Genomic DNA, 18,715 nt, shown 5'->3' on the forward strand with positions numbered 1-18,715 from the left:
CTGTGTTTTTACTAACAGGTGACAAGTGTCTGCTGTGAAAAAGAACTATAGGTTCACCAAAGCCAACAGAAAGGTGAGGGAGATGTCGATCAAGCACAGTTTGTAAACCCCCAACAACGTAAATCAAAACACCTGTGTGGGTTGACCCATGTCTGTGCAACATTTTGATACAAAATATACATTTTATGTACAAAATGTATGATCATTTTCTAAAATGTGATGCAGTATTTATTATTGATAACACTTCCACAGTCTAATAAATAGTTAGAATTTGCTCTACTCATATTATGCTTTTTGGCTTTTTACCTTTCCTTTATTGTGTTATATATATATTTTTTTGCACGTTATAGGTTTACAAAGTGAAAAAGCCCAAAGTCCACCCCAAAGGGACTTACCATCTCCAACAGAAAACACTGTTCACAAACTGCTCCAAACAGCTCTATTGTAGTCCAGCCTTTACTTCTGTTATAATGCTCGGCAATGTGCTAGCATTGCACGCCCTCATACTCTGCAACCGACAAGCTAGCAGTAGTTACTGTGCATGTGCGACGCCCAACAAAGATGGTAGAGAAGTGAGATGCCTCACTCTGTAGCTAAAACAGAGAGCTCAACACACAGGGTGAAAAGAGGAGCTGCAGCAATGTGTACTACAACAAAAATATGGTGTTTTTTTGAAAATTAAACCATGTAAACCTATTCTGATATAACTTCTAAATACAATTGTGAATCTGAAGATGAGCATAATATGAGCACTTTAACACATTTTTTGTCTCGACGGCTTCCTCTGCTGTGTTTATTTTTGCTCATTCTGCCTCTCTGTCACATTCCCACTTCCCCCAAGCCCCTGCGTCTTTATGTATACCAGCTCCTTTGAATGCAGGACTTTTACTTTATTATTTTTACCCTGTAATGTTGATACTTTTATGTAAGTAAAGCATCTGCAACTGTCATTTACTCCAGTACTGTACTTATGTACAATTTTAAGTTTCTTGTACTTTACGTGAGTATTTCAATTTTATGGTGCTTTATACTTTTACACAACTACATCTCAGAGGTGAATGTTGATGTGACAGCTATAGTTGCTAGTTATTTTCACTTCCTTCCTAGTGAAGGTAGTCACTTAAATTGGAACCACATTAAGTAGAGACTGCTTCACAGCTTATATGGACACAAAGAACAATTACAGGGACCAATGAAGATTTACATATACACATATAGGCAATAATATTATGGGCATGTAAGTATTGTTTAACAGTAAGACAGACTCGAGAAAATGTGAACCTATCCTTTAAATGAACATGACGATACAGACTACGTCCACAGCATGGCGATGTTGCACCAAGTGGATGTTCCCAGGGATGTAAAACAGGTTCACTGCTGCTGCTCTGATAGAATCATGATCAATCAGGATAATGGTACTCCAAACGCACAAATAAATAAATGGATAAATACAAAAACAAGCCTGAATCTGAGCACTAAGTGTCAAGCTAAGAAATAAAATGGTAGCCTGAGGCCATACTGAGAGATTTTTTGGATACAAAACCAATTCTGATTCATTTTAATGTCTTTATCTCATTTATGTCTTAGTATGTTATTGATTGATCTGTAGCAGAGAAAGAAAGTGTTAAATAATATGTTGGTGTTGTAAATAAATTAAAATAAAAAACCTTGCCCCCATGGCTGATGATTTCTTATCAGCATTTAGGGCCTAACAGTGCGTGACTTGCATTTTATCAGGTGCTGGGAAATCCACCACCAGATAAGAAGGTTGGAGGCCCGTATAATGCTGTTGTTTCCTGTTATCTGGACTTTTCTCTTCAAAGGGTCATGTTTGTTTAAGAAATTACACTAAAAAAAGGGCACCCTTGCCCAAGTGCACATGAGCAAACACGTTTTTTCACATTCTCATAATAATGATAGTGATAATAGTAACTTAATTTATATCGAACCTTTAAAAAATAAGGAAAACAAAGTAAAAATATTCCAAAAGATAAAACAGCATCAAATAATTAAACAATTACATTTTTTTTTTACTGTGGTCCAGAGTATTTATTTTATTGATGGTAATGTAGACATTGCTCATAACAGGCTTTTAATTTTATGCCAAGAGATTTAGATGTATGTTATCATGTTGACACGCTGATAGGAAACAGACACACACCTTATCAAAAGAAAATATTTGCTTACTACACAAAAATAAATATATAAAGAGATTATGTGTCTATTTTCTAACTGATAATGTATCTAATATGACATAGACTCATGCAGTGACATTCACTGTTCCTCTGAAACATCCTATCTGTAAATGAAAACTCACCCTAAGTTATGGCTCTGCTGTCCAAAGGTCAAGGCAGCACAGAAGGTGAAGGTTGAAACTGTATAAGAGAGTACAGTATCCCTCCTTTTCAGAGTTAGTTTGTGTGTGTGGATGGAGCTGAAGTAGCCAAGATGTCTGCTCGGGTTCTTGTAGCGTTGCTGGCTGTGTCCTGCGCTGTTTCTGCTCAGTCAGATGTGGAGAACAAGGCGAAAGAGTTCCTGCAGAAGTTTGATGAGGAGGCCACTCGGGGTATGTACCAGTACTCGCTGGCATCATGGGCCTACAACACCAACATCTCAAAGGAGAACTCAGATAAACTGGTAAGCTTTTGGAGACCTTTAAAATACAGATCATAGGTGCTCTAGATTGCTCAAGACGGTATTTTGATGTGTCTGTTTACATCCTCCCCAGACAGAACAGGGGGAAATTTGGGGCAAATTCTACACCCAGATGTCAGAAGAGTCGTTGAAATTCCCCCTCGACCACATAAAGGATCCAGAAATCAAATTACAGCTCATTTTCCTACAAGACAAAGGCTCTGGTGCCCTATCCCCGGATAAAGCTGCACATGTAAGACAATTGTTATATTTCATTCTGTTATATGTGATTAGATGGGTCTTAAGATATGTTCTTTGCAAAGACACATCTTCTGGAAAACTTCCAAAGTGTTTCGTCAACCTTAACATTTTATCCTTGTGTTTTCTTTTTTTAAATGTACTTGTTCAGCTCAGTAAGGTCATGAGTGAGATGAATACAATCTACAGCACAGCGACAGTGTGTCTCAATGACGACCCCTTTAACTGCCAGACTTTGGAGCCAGGTACGACTCTGTTGTTAAAGACCGGTTATGGCGACGTGGTTGCCTGCTACTGTCGGCCAAAGTCAGATAAAGCAGTTTATAATTAACATAGTCACTGAGAAAATAAGTTTTAAGTTTTTTTTAACAGAGATTTTACCAAGATACTGTAATCCATTGTGGTAATTGTGTTGTTTTTATACTGTTTAGTTCTTTAATTTTGAACAACAAACACATTTAAAAACAGGATCACACCTGCATGTTTCCAGTGGTGGAAGGTTGCACTTACCCAAATACATTTTTGAGGTACTTGTACTTTTGAGGGTTTCCATATGACGCTACTTCATATGCTATATTGAATAATTTTTGAGTGAACTATTGTACTTTTCACTCTACTACAGTATATTTATCTGACAGCTATAGTTACTAGTTACTTTCAGTTCAATATTTTACATTTAAAAAAAACTATGCAACAAGCTTAGAAAATGCAATTGTTAAAGATTAACTAACCTTTTGACCCGATATGCAGAATCAGCGTCTGGTCCTTGTCACAGTTCTGATGTCTGTTCGTTGTTAGCAGTTCTGCCAAAGAAATACCAGATTTCCCCTTTGAAACTTCTCTGATGGTTTAAATTCAATAACTGTTTGAGGTCAAGGAGGTTATATTATCAAATATTTCACAAAAACAGCAAAAACTACAGAAATGTCCAAAAAGTAATTTAGATTTGTGTAGCAGAACTTTGTTTTTTAATTATATCCTACCCTCTTAAATCATCCCACAACCCCTCAGATGTATCTTGTGACCCTTTGGAGGGGGCTTAGACCCTAGGTTGGGAACCACTGAACTAAACTACCAAACTGTATATAAAGTAGTTAAAACTAGGTGCACATCGACCAAGAGGAAACTGCAGGGTACATACATCAGTATTAACATACTGTAATATATAGTAATATATCAGGCACAGGCCATATTTCTGTAGAACAAATACTTTTACTTTTGATACTTTCAGATTTTCACCTTTTGTACATTTACTTCAGTTGGAATTTTGATGATCTTACCTGTAATAGAGTATTTTTAAAATGTTATTTAGGTACTTTTACACCCCAGTATCAAACAGTTGTGGAGGAGGTGCTGATGAAGCATTCATTCCTGCATTAAATACCACAATAGAAAAAATACTCCATTACAAGTAAAAGTCCTGCATTCAAAATATTACTTAAGTAAAAGTATTGGTACCAAAATATACTGCCAAATGGCTTTATTCAACGTGTTATATTTATCATATATATTATTGGAATACTATCATTGATGTGAGCAGCATTTTACTGATGTCAAGGTGGAGCTCATTTCAAGAATGGTAAACACTGTTGAGAAGTTTAATCTAAAATAATGCATATTTTATAAACTGTTCACGTGCTTAACATACAGCATATAGCTGTGTGATAAATGTGGTAGAATAAAATGTACAATATTTCCCCCCAAGATGTAGTGGAATAGAAGTATCAATTATCATAAAATAGTACAAGTAGAGTTCAATATCACACATCATACTTGTTTTAGTGCAAACCTTTTTTCAGATTAGATAAAAAGTAAAACATTTATTCATTTGATCAATATACTCGGTCACTGACTTGCATGCTCTTCTGTGTACAGGCCTGGAACATGTAATGGCCAACAGCAGAGACTACTATGAGCGTCTGCATGTGTGGGAGGGCTGGAGGAGAGTGGTGGGGAAGAGGATGAGGCCTCTGTACGAAGACTATGTGGATCTGAAGAATGAAGCTGCCAAACTAAACGGTGAGACATCTCAAAGAAAATATTCAACTTGATGTAAATGTTTACTTGTGAGGATGTATAATGTTTTCTTTTTTTAAAAGATTATTTTGTGGGCTTTTTGGCCTTTATTGATAGGACAGATTAAGACAGAAAAGAGGGTAGAGAGACAGCGGAACGACATGCAGCAAAGGGCCACAGGTCAGACTTGAACCCGGGCCGTTGCGGTAAGGACTGAGCCTTAGTACACGGGGCGCACGCTCAACCAGGTGAGCTACCAGGACGCCCCAAGATGTATAATGTTTTTAATGTGTGAATGACATGCTCTTGTTAATTCTGGATGGAAACTTAATGTAGCTTAAATAATTACTACACAGTGGAAATACTTTGACTAGAAGACTATAAACTTATCAAGAAACTATACCGACATAAGCTGATGCTGATTGTGGATAGGACGAACACAGAGCTGATGGTGTTCAGTGATCATACGTGACGATTTTCTTGTAACACAGTTAAACAGCTGAGTTTGGCCAAACATGTTATATCCTCTAAACTCAACTTTCCTAAGGGCCACACTAGAAAATGAGAATCATATCAAGGGCCAGACATAGAGTTTATTGCTTTTATGTCATGGGAAAAGTCAAATATCTTTGACTGTATTATTGCATGTCTCATATAGTCTTCTCACTTACAGTTTGGTCAACAAAAATGTCGAAGAAAATGCCAAAAACGTTTGGAAAAAGCATAAAAAATGTCGAAAAAAAACGTTGTGAAAAGTGACAAAAATTAGGTGGGCCAAAATGTATTGTGAATACGGATTAAAATTAGCAAGGGGCCGGATTTGGCCCGCGGGCCTTGAGTTTGACACGTGTGCTCTAACTCATGTAATACTAGCAGCGCCACGGCTTACTTCACCATGCAAAACAGAGTCAGCTAAAATTCTACCAAAAAAAAAGCCTCTGGTAGTGACATTCTTTCTAAATTGAAATGTGTCTGCTTTCTATCTCTCTCGATCTGTTCCTCTCTGACACACACTCCTACAGGTTTTGAAGACTATGGAGCTTACTGGAGATATAACTATGAGACCATTGAGGAGGAAGTTCAGTACCAGTACACTAGAGATGATCTGATGAAAGATGTCCGTTCTATATACAGTGAGGCACGTCTAATATTAATGGATTGTATGTCTTGTGATTCAGAACGTCTACATTACCCAAGGGTAGGAATGTACAGTTTGTTATTGATTTTGCAAAGTAATTAACAGTATTTTATTTATTTTTTCACAGATCCTGCCCTTATACAAGGAGCTGCATGCCTATGTAAGAGCCAGGCTTATAGAAGTCTACCCAGGACACATTGATTCAGAAGGGCCTCTGCCAGCCCACCTCCTGGGTATGATTTGTCTTGCTTTACCAAAAAAAAAAACAAGCATACAAGGAAAATTGTATAAAAAGATTATTCAGCAGTAGAGCAAATTGTAAACTCCAACATGTAACAGCAAATCTGTACTGTAACTCAGGTGTGCAACAGTAGAATAATATCAGCCAAAATTACAAAATGATCTTACGGTGCATTAAATGTCACAATTTAAAGAATTCACCTTCATGTAAGTTTTAAGTCCCAGTCCAGGACTTGTGTACGGCTCCATCTGTTGTCCAGGGGCCTGTTTCACAAAACCAAGATAAGGGATTAAGCCGGGATTTATCAGTTATCCTGGATTTATAAATTCTGCTTTTGTGAAACAGGCCCCAGGTGTGACTACCACTGCCACTTTGTTTATGTTTGATTGAAGAGGATGGAAAAAGCAGAGTGACAGCTTGCAAAATGAGTTTTACATATGTATTTTGAAGCTTTAAATTGCTTGTGTTGTTGAGATATTGAAAAAGACATAAATCTGACTTTCAGGGGAAAACAATTTAGGGATTTGTTTGGTTGTTTAAATGTAACAGTACAAGAATATGGAAAAAGAAATGCAACAGATGTAATTTAAATGTATAAGCGGTGTTTAGCTGAAACAAATTGGTGCAGAACATCTCTGTGTACTTGGAGTATGTGGAGTAGAAAGTAATTACCTTTAGTGTTGATTGTTCAGGTGACATGTGGGGAAGATTCTGGACCAACCTGTATCCTCTATCAATCCCTTACCCTAATAAAGAAGATATTGATGTCAGCAATGCTATGGTGGCTCAGGTGCAGTACAATGTTGTTGAATTTGTTATTTTGTGGTATTAAAAACAAGTTTTGAAACATAACGCATTCAGTGGTAAAGAAATGAAACAACCAAGATAATAAAATCCTCTATTGGAACTGAAACTGTCTATTAAATGTCAATTTGAATTTCAGGGCTGGAGTGAGGGTAGGCTTTTCAAAGAAGCAGAGAAGTTCTTCATGTCTGTGGGCCTGTACGAGATGTTCCCAAACTTCTGGAATAACTCCATGCTGGTGAAGCCTGATGATGGACGCAAGGTGGTCTGTCACCCCACAGCCTGGGACATGGGGAACAGAGAGGACTTTAGGTAGGATATAGCCACAGACATGCACATATTTACACATGCAAACATATGCAGCCACACTGAAACAAGTATCAGAAAAACAGCTAAATCTATCCAACTCTCTGATAGTTGCTGACTCTTAAACGGAATAACGTGATCTCCAAAAAGCTTATGTATGAGCAGCTTCAACCAACCTCTAATATGTACAGAGCTATTAATTAAGAGCATACACTGTATATATTGGTATTTAAAAAGCCTACATTTGGGACAGGTGACTCAACTCACATAAGCAGCTCTTTTAAAAACGATTTATAAGGGGTTTTGTGCAGTGTTCTGAGAAATCTTACTGTAGATCAGTACATGAGAGTCATAATTATGAACTTGCTGGAACAATGATGTTGATTAATCTCTGAGTCATTCTTTCCAGCTGATAAAGCTAACTAAAGTCTTTATGTTGTAAAATATTAATCCATGTAGTTGCTCAAGAGGTTTTAGAGGTTTGACCATTTATAGCAATGTTTTTCCAAATGCAAAACATATAACTCTTTCCAAAAGGCAGGCTTCATGGCTCACCAGTGCCAATTTGGCTCAATTAAACTGTATTCATTAGAATTTCACATTCACACATTGGACTCAAGTGTTAATATCTGACTCGTCAGAAACATGTTATTGCGCAGGCTGTTTTATTGGTATAATATTTCTGATATGGTATCATGCTATGTTTGCATCACACAATATACCTGCTGACATTAACACTTCTCCTGTGATGTCTCCAGGATCAAAATGTGCACTAAGGTCAACATGGACGACTTCCTCACAGTGCACCATGAGATGGGTCACAACCAGTACCAGATGGCTTACCGTAACCTGTCCTACCTCCTGAGGGACGGAGCCAACGAGGGTTTCCACGAGGCTGTCGGAGAAATCATGTCCCTCTCTGCTGCAACGCCCAAACACCTGCAGAGCCTCAATCTCCTTGCTCCTGACTTCATTTATGATAGTGGTACTATTGATGTAGATGACACTGACAATTAGGGCTGGGCGATATGGAGAAAATCAAATATCACGATATTTTTTACCAAATACCTCGATTTCGATACCGCAACGATATTGTAGTGTTGACTATTGGTGCTTTCACAAAATATTTACACAATGATATTTTTGATAAATAATCATCAGTAATGTGGATATAATGGCTAAGTGGGTAAAGGCAAATAATAGAACAGTTACAACAGTCTGGTAAGTTCAGAAAATGACATCACTTTACTGTAATGCATCCTTTAAAACCAGGAAAAGACAACACTTATGCCATATTACGATATTACAATATCCAAAATCTAAGACGATATCTTGTCTCATATCGCGATATGGATATAATATCTATATATTGCCCAGCTCTACTGACAATTATCAAACCAAAGAAATATTGGCTCTCCAAAATATTAAACATGCCATAATCAATAGTTTTATATTAACACTAGATGAAATGACTGTGGCCCCATTTACTTTTGTCATTTCAAGTGTCTTGTATATATGGATAAAATTCAGATGAGATTTAAGACACTTTCATTTACACAAGCTGTTCATGGGTCTACATGTAATTCAAGGTCGGCCCTCCTACAGTCCAAAAGGAGGTGGTAATGCACCTGAAGCGGTCTGGTAACTTCCAAAAATGAAGACGAGGAAGAATAAGCTGTGTATTTGTGCAGTTCAGTTACAATTTAGAGTTTAACTAGATTTAGCTTACAGCTATCCATAACCCAACACAAAGACATCAGTGAATCATATTAATGAACTATGAGTGAGACAAAAGTTTAATTGTCTCCACAGGCTCTCATTTACGCCGCTCCCTCACCCACACAGATCGTTCCGTGGTTGAACTGATCGGTGGATCCGATAAATGCTACAGCAGCTCAGTGCACCTTGTATTTTGTTCGTATGCAGTTGTTTTTCCTTGTTGCTTAAATGAGACAGAATAATAGCTCATTTTAGCTGCCGTTGTCAGAAGGACAAAGCAGATATTATTTATTAAGAGAATCATACAACAAGTTCATATATTTCCACAGCCTGCTTATTGACGTAGATACAGGAGTACAGATTGCGTATGCGCGAGTGAATATTGGACTTCCATTCATCAAGTTGCCAGAGACTTGACTTCAAATGTCTGCTAAGGTTGCTCCACGTCTGCTAGTGCTGTGTAAATAAGCAGCTGTTTGCTAGCAACTATGTTAGCCATACAGTATCAACTTAGATATTATGTTAGTGCCAATCTAACACTGCCCCCAAATGGCCAATGGTTATTGCAGGTCTAACTTTTGATACATTTTCTCTTAACCCATTAAAGACAATGCAATTTTATTTACCTGGCCTAAACCAATATAAATCACCAAACTGGACATATAAAGTTGACACCCGACAGTGGCAAATGTATACTGTATGAAGTTCTGAACAAACCAGAGCAGGTATGAGTAATATGTCTCTGGGTTGCTGCCCTCGAACGGCATGTAGGATAAAAATATCTTCAGCACTGTTGGGGCAACAAGACAGAGCCATCACAGCTGTATTCACCTGATTACTCTGGTGAAACCACATCATCAAGCATAACATGACCTTGGGCCTTCTGCTAACTGTTATACAAACTGTCACCTACAGTACATCGTCTGATATAAGTGTTATGAATAGCATATCAAACGCAGAGTGCTAAACACAACTTCAATTCTAAAAATTATGTTTAGACCAGTAACAGGCAGCCACCTGAAACTTTAAACGTTTTATAGCATAAACTATTTTCTGTTTTTTGCCTTGCAGAAACAGAGATTAACTTCCTGCTGAAACAGGCGCTCACCATCGTGGCTACGCTGCCATTCACCTACATGCTGGAGGAATGGCGGTGGCAGGTGTTTGCAGGGAACATCTCCAAGGATATTTGGATGAAGCGCTGGTGGGAGATGAAGTAAGCAGATACCTATATGAAGCTTCTGTTAATAATCCAGTTAATTTGTGCAGTCTGTAAAAAGAAATACTGTCCAATATCACTGTAAGCAAGTATGTGCATTACATCAAAAGTGGACATACTGCAGGCAATGTATCGTTGCTTTTCATGTTGTGTTACCTCAGTGGCTGCTTTACTGCAGGTCTTTGTGGTTCAGCATTGGCGGGCATCAGTTCTGACTCTCTATTGTCATAACAGGAGGGAGCTGGTGGGGGTGGTGGAGCCAGTGCCGAGAGATGAGACCTACTGTGACCCGCCTGCTCTGTTCCATGTATCTGGAGACTATTCTTTCATCAGGTAACACTCCCGCTGTAAAGCTGCACTTCAAGCAAATAAAAGCATAACATCAGCATAACACCTGTATTTTCTCAAAATCAGCTTTGCCAAGAGGGTTACTGTATGTTTTTAGTTCTGTCCGGGTTAATCAAACTTTTTTAACATATTTCAATTAAACATTTTTTAATGTTTTGTTATTTTCTGATGAACTACTGCACTCACTGTTTTCTTTTCACTTTTCACATTCATCTGTTAAAATAAATGTTTTTTACATGCTAGTTTTCTATTATAGTGATTTCTTCTGCCCAAAATTGAGCTACAGTGAAACCTGCCTGTTGGTAACATGTCAAACACCCTGTTAAACAGATTAAACCATGTAATGACATGTACACATGACAATGAAATGAAAAGAGTATTCATGACCTGCCAGCTCACATTGCACAAGCAACCAAAGCTGGAGGGCAGGGAGTGAACAAGAAGCGCTAAAACATTTACGTCTGTATTTGAGCGTTACTCTTGGTTGTGCCTGTTAGCTGCATAAGGCCGAAATTAAGAATCACACACCCTTGCAAGGAAGATGGAGTAGCTGAGTAGTAAAGCTGTGAGAGAGATGATTAAAGATAGATGATTAAAGATAGCCCCAGTTTTGCTATATGTGTCTATGTTTGTCGCTGGTTGTAAAAACAGGTACTTCACGAGAACCATCTACCAGTTTCAATTCCAAAAAGCTCTCTGTGATGCAGCTAATCATCCTGGTGCCTTATCTACATGTGACATCACTAATTCTACAGTAGCAGGAACCAAACTGAGGTACGGACGACTTTCTGTTCCTCTTTAAAGGCTGTCACAGAATCAGATGCAGTTGTTTTGGTTATCTCTATGAAAGACTTCTATATTTTCTCTTTGGATAGCCCATCTTACCATTTGAAATCAAAAGGGAAATAATGTCTCATTCCTGTTTTGCTGTAGCATATTATATATTACAATATTGTGTTACACATGTATAAAAACATTATCATCATCATCATCATCATCATCACCATCATCATCCTCATCATCATCATCATCAATGTTTTCTGTTAGGAATATGTTAGAGCTTGGCAGGTCCAAGTCCTGGACCCGGGCTTTGCATACGATATCCGGTGATTTTAAGATGGATGCCCGCCCCCTGTTGGACTATTTCCAACCACTCCATGACTGGCTGAAGGCCGAGAACAAGAAACACAACAGGACTGTAGGCTGGAAGACAGCAATAGATCCATGTAAGTACAAAAAGTACTCATATCGAAGAGCTTTACCACTAAAATGACAATCCATTTTCTAATTATAATAACCATTTTGGGTAGTATGTTATTTGCTTTCTGAGAGTGATGGTAAATATGATGCTACTGCCAGCACTTATTAGCTTAGCTTAGCACAAAGACTGGAAACAGGGGGAAACAACTAGCCTGGCTCTGTACTGTAGTATCTGAACTTTCTATAAACTTGTACTTAAGCTAATTAAGTCTCGAAAGTACCAGCACACATTGTGGTTTCATGGGAGGTTATATGGCGGACTATTTCTTGCCCAGTAATTCACCAATGTCTTGTCATCACCACAAAGTTGCCAGGCAACCATAGTCCAGCACATTACCTAAAACCACAATGTGTTGTTTTTACACTTTGGTTTTTGTACGTCCAAAGAAGATTTAATGTGTCAATAAGTGACACATTTCCTGCACAGGAAACTAATCTGGGTGGATGCTATCTGGGTTCATACTGCCATGTTGTGTTTATGTAGTAACACCAAACACAGTTAATTGAACACTTGAAAAGCTACGCCAGAGCCATATAAACTGTATGAGTGGACAAACAACTCTCTCATCATTACTTAACCCTTGTGTGTTGTTCGGGTCTGTGGGACCCGTTTTCAATGTTTGCTAAAAGAAAGATTATGCTATTTATTATTTCTTCTAACTGAAACTCATTGGTCTTGGCTCATTTTCTGTAAAGAACATAAAAAATAACTTATTTTCAATGACTGCACAAGGTACACCCCCCCTACACATTACTATTAGATATGAAGTGTTTGGGTCTACTGGACCCGAGTGTATTTAATTGTAGGTGCTATGAAACTATGTTGTCTTTCTGCACCTACTATTCCCACACAAAGTTACAAAATTGTTACATTTCAAGCACTTTCACATGTTCTGATTAAGTTCTAAGAAATAAGCACCAACAATGATCAAAAATCTTGTTTCTATTTTTTTTACCTTTTTTATAATTGAATTTCCTTATTTTCTCCCAAAAAACGAAAATGATCATATGATCATAAATGTGATCTCACAGGGGTAAATGGCAAATATGAACCATAAATGATGTATATATCATTGGTAATTGAGATAAAGTATTTTTTTTTTACATAAATTGTTATGACTGTATTGATTTAAAAGCCTAATAATGTAGTGGGAGCATTGGCTTTTCAATATATATATATATATATATATATATAACAAAAATATGAACACCACACAAGGGTTAATAATTGTGACAAAAAAAAACTTGATGTTATGTCTGGTGAAACATGTGCTTGCTAGTTTACAAAAGGGAAAAATCCCTGAGGACATTTTTAAGGAAGTAGAAAAAACACAGTCTTAAGTAACTGCTGTTTTCATGACAAATATGTTAATGACCAAACCACAGAACTTACTTACTAGAATGTGTGTTTCCTGAAGATGAGTGTGATTGCAACTTGCTTGAAATTTTACTCTGTACACCATGATTGTATAAGCCCAAAAAGTGCTTTATAACACTCATGTCCAGGGGGCACTCGCTTACAACATTTGAAAGAACTAAAACATATTCAATTGATAATTTTACTATTGATCCCTCTATTGCATTAAATTGTAGAGATGTGTTCACTGTCCCTGACGGTACGAGTTATCCAGAAATTGGTTGCTATTGGATGATGTGCAGTAACATTAACAAAATTTTGTGAACCAATTCTAGACCAAAGGTTGGTGATATCCAAAGACAAATGCATGGGTTGTGTTCACGGGCAGCCAAATATGTTATGTGCCATGTTTTGTGAAGATTTGATGAAATATTGAATTTATCAAACTATACTAATTATTTTGTTTTACAGATTCATTGAATGCCATTAAAGTGAGGATAAGTTTGAAGGCTGCCATGGGCGATAACGCTGTGAGTTATATTAATCATTATCATTGTTATTGTTGTTGTTGTTAAACTGATCCTGTTACCGATCAGGGGTCCGTTTCAGAAAGCAGGTTTAGTGAAAACTCTGAGTTTGTTAACCCTGAGATGAGGGAAACTCTGGGTTTTCTGCTGCAGAAAGGGAGGTTAATCAAACCTGAGAAGGAGGGGTAACTCCCGCGCGTTTCAGAAAGAGAGGTAACTTAACATCAGAGTCAGTTACTATGGTAACTAAGTCAGTGAACCTAACCTGGTCGGGAGCAGGTTTTCTTCAAGAAACCTTGAGTTTCTCTCAGTCTCCTCCCTCTGACACAGCGCTCTTTCATTTCCTCATTCATTCATTCATTCAGTCTGTATCAGGCACATTTTAGTCTTGTCATCTGCATGAATAAAAAAACATGTTGGTTTATTAACTATGTTAGGCAGATTATAAAACATTTTTTTCTCAAACATAGCATATCCTTTTGTCGACGATCCCGTTGATGAAGAAGCTGATTAACTTCGCAGGGTGTTACACATGCGTCGGGAGATGATATTGAGGCCCAACTAGATGTATTTTCATTTCATTTGAGAGGTATCGTTTTTCTCCACAGTCGATCAGATATGTAGATACCTTATCCGTCCTCATATCACTAACGTCACCCATCGTGGACATGCTTTTACATCACAGCAGATTCTATATGTCGCATTATGTTTTTTGCAAATGGCAAAAAGTGTGCCTCGCTCTGAAACGTTTTTTAATTGTTTTTGTATTGTTCCCTGGACACAAACCAGTGAGAGCCATTAAAAAGAAATAAATGATTATAAATTATAATTCTGTTAATGACATGATGCTTCAGCCTCAGAATGGGATTAGTAGTAACTTCCTTTTTCACCCGCAGGATTGTACCTAAATGAAATTATAGGTGTAATACCATTCCAGTGTTCACCAGTAATATTATAGGCTACCTGTGATTAAATATGAAATTAATACACTATATTAGAGCTTACGCATTGACTCCAGCAGCAATTTTCTCCCAAACCAATTCTCGCTATTTTGCAGCAGCAGCCGTATTGCTTAAAAAAAAAAAAAAAAAAAAAAAAAAAGTTCAAACTCGCTGTATGTGTGCATGAGTAGTTCCAGAGGGGTAAAGTGTGCCGACAGATTTGTTCGTGGTTGTTGCCATGGTGAATCGTAGTATCATGGCTCCATTCATGCTGCCTTTTTATTGTGGTGGTGCACACGCTTAACTCTGAGTCAACCTACTCTGAGTTGATTGAACCAATTAAAATCAGCTGTTCTGGAACCGAAAACTCAGAGTTTCCCATCTCAGGGTAAATCAACTCAGAGTTCAGGGTTAGACTCAGAGTTTTTTTAAACCTCCTTCCTGAAACTGGCGTTTTTCGTATAAAATATATGTATTATTATTATTATTATTATTATTATCAGAAATTATTACAGTATTAGGGTTACAATATCTGACTAAACGTAAAGTTAATTTTCCACCTTTAAAGTGAACTTCAGTCTGTTTGATCATCATCATCATGGCCAATATTAATCAAATAAACTGTATTTCAGTATTCCTGGGATGCCAATCAGCTGTACCTCTTCAAGGCCAACATTGCGTACGCTTTGAGGCAGTACTACAGCCAAAAGAACAAGACCCTTCAGTTCACGTCAGTAACACCCTGGGACCACAAAATATGGAGCTTTGTTTTCCTTCTTAATATCTTTTTTACAACATTTGTTTGAGAGCTTTTCTTGGTTTGTACCTGCAGATCAGAGGACGTCCTTGTGTATAATGAAACTCCCAGAATCTCCTTCTACATTGTGATCACCAACCCAGCAAATCCCACCGTATATATCCCAAAGGATGATGTGGAGGCTGCCATACGGTGAGGCACTAGCTTTATTTAATCAACACACATGGGTATTTTGATTACATACAGTATATTTCTAAAACACTAAGTGCAATATACTTGTTTTGTGTTAGGAGCTCTACTATTCAAGCTAATAAAATTTATTTTGAATGATTTTAAATGACGTTTCCGAGAATAGCGATGTTGGTGTGTCATTCCACTACTTTGGCTTAATGAGATGATCATACCATATGTAAAAGTAATCCCTGTGAGCAAAAACCTCAGATTTCACACTGTTCTGAACTCTCTGCTTTCAACAGTTTTTTCTACTCTCAGCTCAAACTCACATCAATCGTGCCAGATGTCTTTATATGGTCATTTGCTACACGCACATTACTGTAGTGTTTACATTGCATACACTGCTACATGTAGCTCTTAATCAGAGCAGACTGGGCTTTTTTAGTAGGGGGGGGGGCGTTAATAGACAGGGGCTACAACAGAGCTTCTAAGACAGACGGTGAATACAAGTGCAGCAGCCATGGGCAGTATGAGAAAAATAAAGTGGATATTTTTTCTTTACATTAAAGCATGTAAACATGTTCTAGAAGAAACCTAAAATACAAGTATGAACCCGAAAATGAGCATAATAGGTCCCATTGAAAGCCTCACAGAGCTGTAGTCTAGCCTTTATATCATTTCTAACATAAGAATTCCAGTTAAATTGCTTCCTGCTATAATTGATATAATCAACTCTATGTGACCTTTCCCTATAGAGACAGTAAATAGGTGTGAACAATAATAAACCCATTTCGATATTGATCCCAGGTTAGGTCGAGGCCGAATCAACCAGGCCTTCCAATTGGATGACAAGACGTTGGAGTTTTTGGGTATCCCAGCAACACTGGCCCCTCCCGTGGAGCAGCCGGTGACGGTGTGGCTGGTGGTGTTTGGGGTTGTCATGGGAGTTGTGGTGCTAGCGGGCGTCTACCTTGTCATCTCTGGTGTCAAAGAGCGCAAGAAGTAAGTGTTTTTGGTCTCGAGGGTGAGACCTATTTATACCATGTTGGAGAAATGTACTTCCATAACTGTGAGACATGTTATGTTTCTTGTTTGTTTGTAGGAAATCTGCAAAGAAAGACAGCATGGAGAATCCGTACGATACAAACATCGATGGAAAAACTAACAAAGCCTTTGAAGTCAGTGACGATGAACAAACTGGATTCTGAGTCCACTGGAGAACAGAGAAGTTGTCCTCAATGCTTGCCTCTTGTCAAACATCCAATAACTGCGTAATATGTTTATGTGTGAAAGTTTTAGTTTATAGAGTTATTTGAAGTATATAAAAATATACATCATTTCACTTAATTATAGTATACTTAATATACTTCCATTTGAATGTACTCAAAAGTGTGCTATTTTTAGACACTAATTACTTAGTGTATTAACAATATAGAAGTAGTACAACTTATACACTTGAGTTCCATTTACTGTGCTATTTTAGATGCCATTAAGTTGTAATTAAGTGTGTAAGTATATGTTTTTGTTTTAATGTTTACCTTGTATTAGAGTTTAGATTCTCGGCCCAAGCCCGAGTCCGACCCGAGCCCGACACGACCTCGTGTCGGGCTCGGGCCGTTATTTCCGCCACTATTTTTATCCATTACCTATTTAGCCTAATTGGGTGGGGAGAAAGCTATGCCATAATCAGAAATATTATAAATATGTATATATAAGCTATATAAAAGTAACAAATGTGTACAAAATTTAGGCTGCAGTTACAAAATGCAGCACTTCATGCGCTGAGTCTCCTCCTCTCGCACGCATCACACCGGGCCTGCTGTGCTGTATTGTGTATCTTAAGTGCAACATGGAGCTTGAAGATGTAAAGAAAAAAAGAAAAACAGGAGAATTACCTTTGAGCAAGTGTGGAGGAAAGTCGGAGGTATGGAAGCAGTTTAAACAAGTCGTGGGCAGTGACAACAATATGTTGTTCATCATTGTTTCTTTTTTTTACGTTTCTTCATTCAGATCCATTTGCGATCCGTTCCATTCTAAACAAACAGCGCAGTTTACATGCTTCGTCCTTGTTGCATTATTCTAAACAGATTTCTGTAGTTCAAACAACTCGGAATTGTAGTTGAGAACGTCAGTTATAACGGCCCACGTATTAAAAAAGTGTCGGGTTTAAATCGGGCTCGGGCTCATAATTACAGTTAATGTGTCGGGCTGGGCCGGGCTCGGACTCAACGTGCTCAGGCTCGGGTAGGTTCGGGCTTGATTTTTTGGGCCGATCTAAGCTCTACCTTGTATGTTGTGAACAAATATCAATATACATTAAATAAACTGCAAATATTAATTTTAACTTTAACATAATTTCAAATGTAATCATCATACCTGAAATATTCATTTAAGTAAATTCAAGTTATAGTTCAAATATGTCAAGTACAAAAAAGTATATGCAAATACAATTATCATAACTTGGTGGTGTATTAAAAAAGCACAGTTTCAGGTAGACTTTTCAGTAGACTCAGTGTAGTCAATAGTATTTTAAGTTGTACTTCTTATACATCATTAGTACAAAATCAGTATGTCAGAAGTAGCACAGTTAGTGTAAAAGGAGTATAGTCAAAATATTTTTTACGTACAAAAAATATTTTAATAACACACCTTAAAAATGTGATTTCATTATTTTAGTTTCCAGCGCAGGTTCTTTCAGAAGGTGCAGCATTTGCCCAATGTTGCTTTCAGATAGTGTTTTGTGATTTGCACAACATTATATTCATATAATTCTAAAAATAAATTATATTATGCAGCTCAAATTCAGGATAGCTGATTAAAAGAAAAATAATTGTTTGTCCATATTACTTTTTAATATTTAATGTTATAAAAGGCTTTGATGGTCAGACGTGTGTAATACTATTTGATACTTTTGCTTGTTTTAAAATATAAAACTAAATGTTAGTATGGCACACAGGTGCATACGAAAATGAAATCATGCAAAGAAAGTACTCAATTACTGCATATTGTCAAGTTT

At 37.4% G+C, this 18,715-nt stretch overlaps 1 protein-coding gene across 1 annotated transcript; it reads left to right on the top strand.

The window, feature by feature from the left end:
* The first annotated feature begins 2,360 nt into the window (after positions 1-2,360).
* ace2 (angiotensin I converting enzyme 2) lies at positions 2,361-17,207 on the top strand. The gene is made up of 18 exons (XM_031306367.2): positions 2,361-2,637; positions 2,729-2,887; positions 3,044-3,137; positions 4,768-4,911; positions 5,931-6,046; positions 6,174-6,279; positions 6,980-7,077; positions 7,231-7,403; positions 8,156-8,382; positions 10,188-10,332; positions 10,570-10,668; positions 11,335-11,457; positions 11,731-11,909; positions 13,772-13,830; positions 15,401-15,498; positions 15,601-15,717; positions 16,507-16,701; positions 16,802-17,207. The coding sequence occupies exons 1-18, from the start codon at positions 2,449-2,451 to the stop codon at positions 16,905-16,907; spliced, it is 2,427 nt and encodes an 808-aa protein (XP_031162227.2). The 5' UTR covers positions 2,361-2,448; the 3' UTR covers positions 16,908-17,207.
* The last annotated feature ends 1,508 nt before the right edge of the window (positions 17,208-18,715 follow it).

This window comes from Sander lucioperca, chromosome 3, assembly GCF_008315115.2.
Source record: "Sander lucioperca isolate FBNREF2018 chromosome 3, SLUC_FBN_1.2, whole genome shotgun sequence".
Lineage (NCBI taxonomy): Eukaryota > Metazoa > Chordata > Actinopteri > Perciformes > Percidae > Sander > Sander lucioperca.

What these genes read in the sequence shown, in the direction of transcription:
- ace2 (XM_031306367.2), top strand. Translation starts at nt 2,449, where the DNA reads ATGTCTGCTCGGGTTCTTGTAGCGTTGCTGGCTGTGTCCTGCGCTGTT. An exon ending in AGGAGAACTCAGATAAACTG is followed by an intron (nt 2,638 to 2,728) that starts GTAAGCTTTTGG and finishes CATCCTCCCCAG; the next exon opens with ACAGAACAGGGGGAAATTTG. An exon ending in GCAATGCTATGGTGGCTCAG is followed by an intron (nt 7,078 to 7,230) that starts GTGCAGTACAAT and finishes TTTGAATTTCAG; the next exon opens with GGCTGGAGTGAGGGTAGGCT.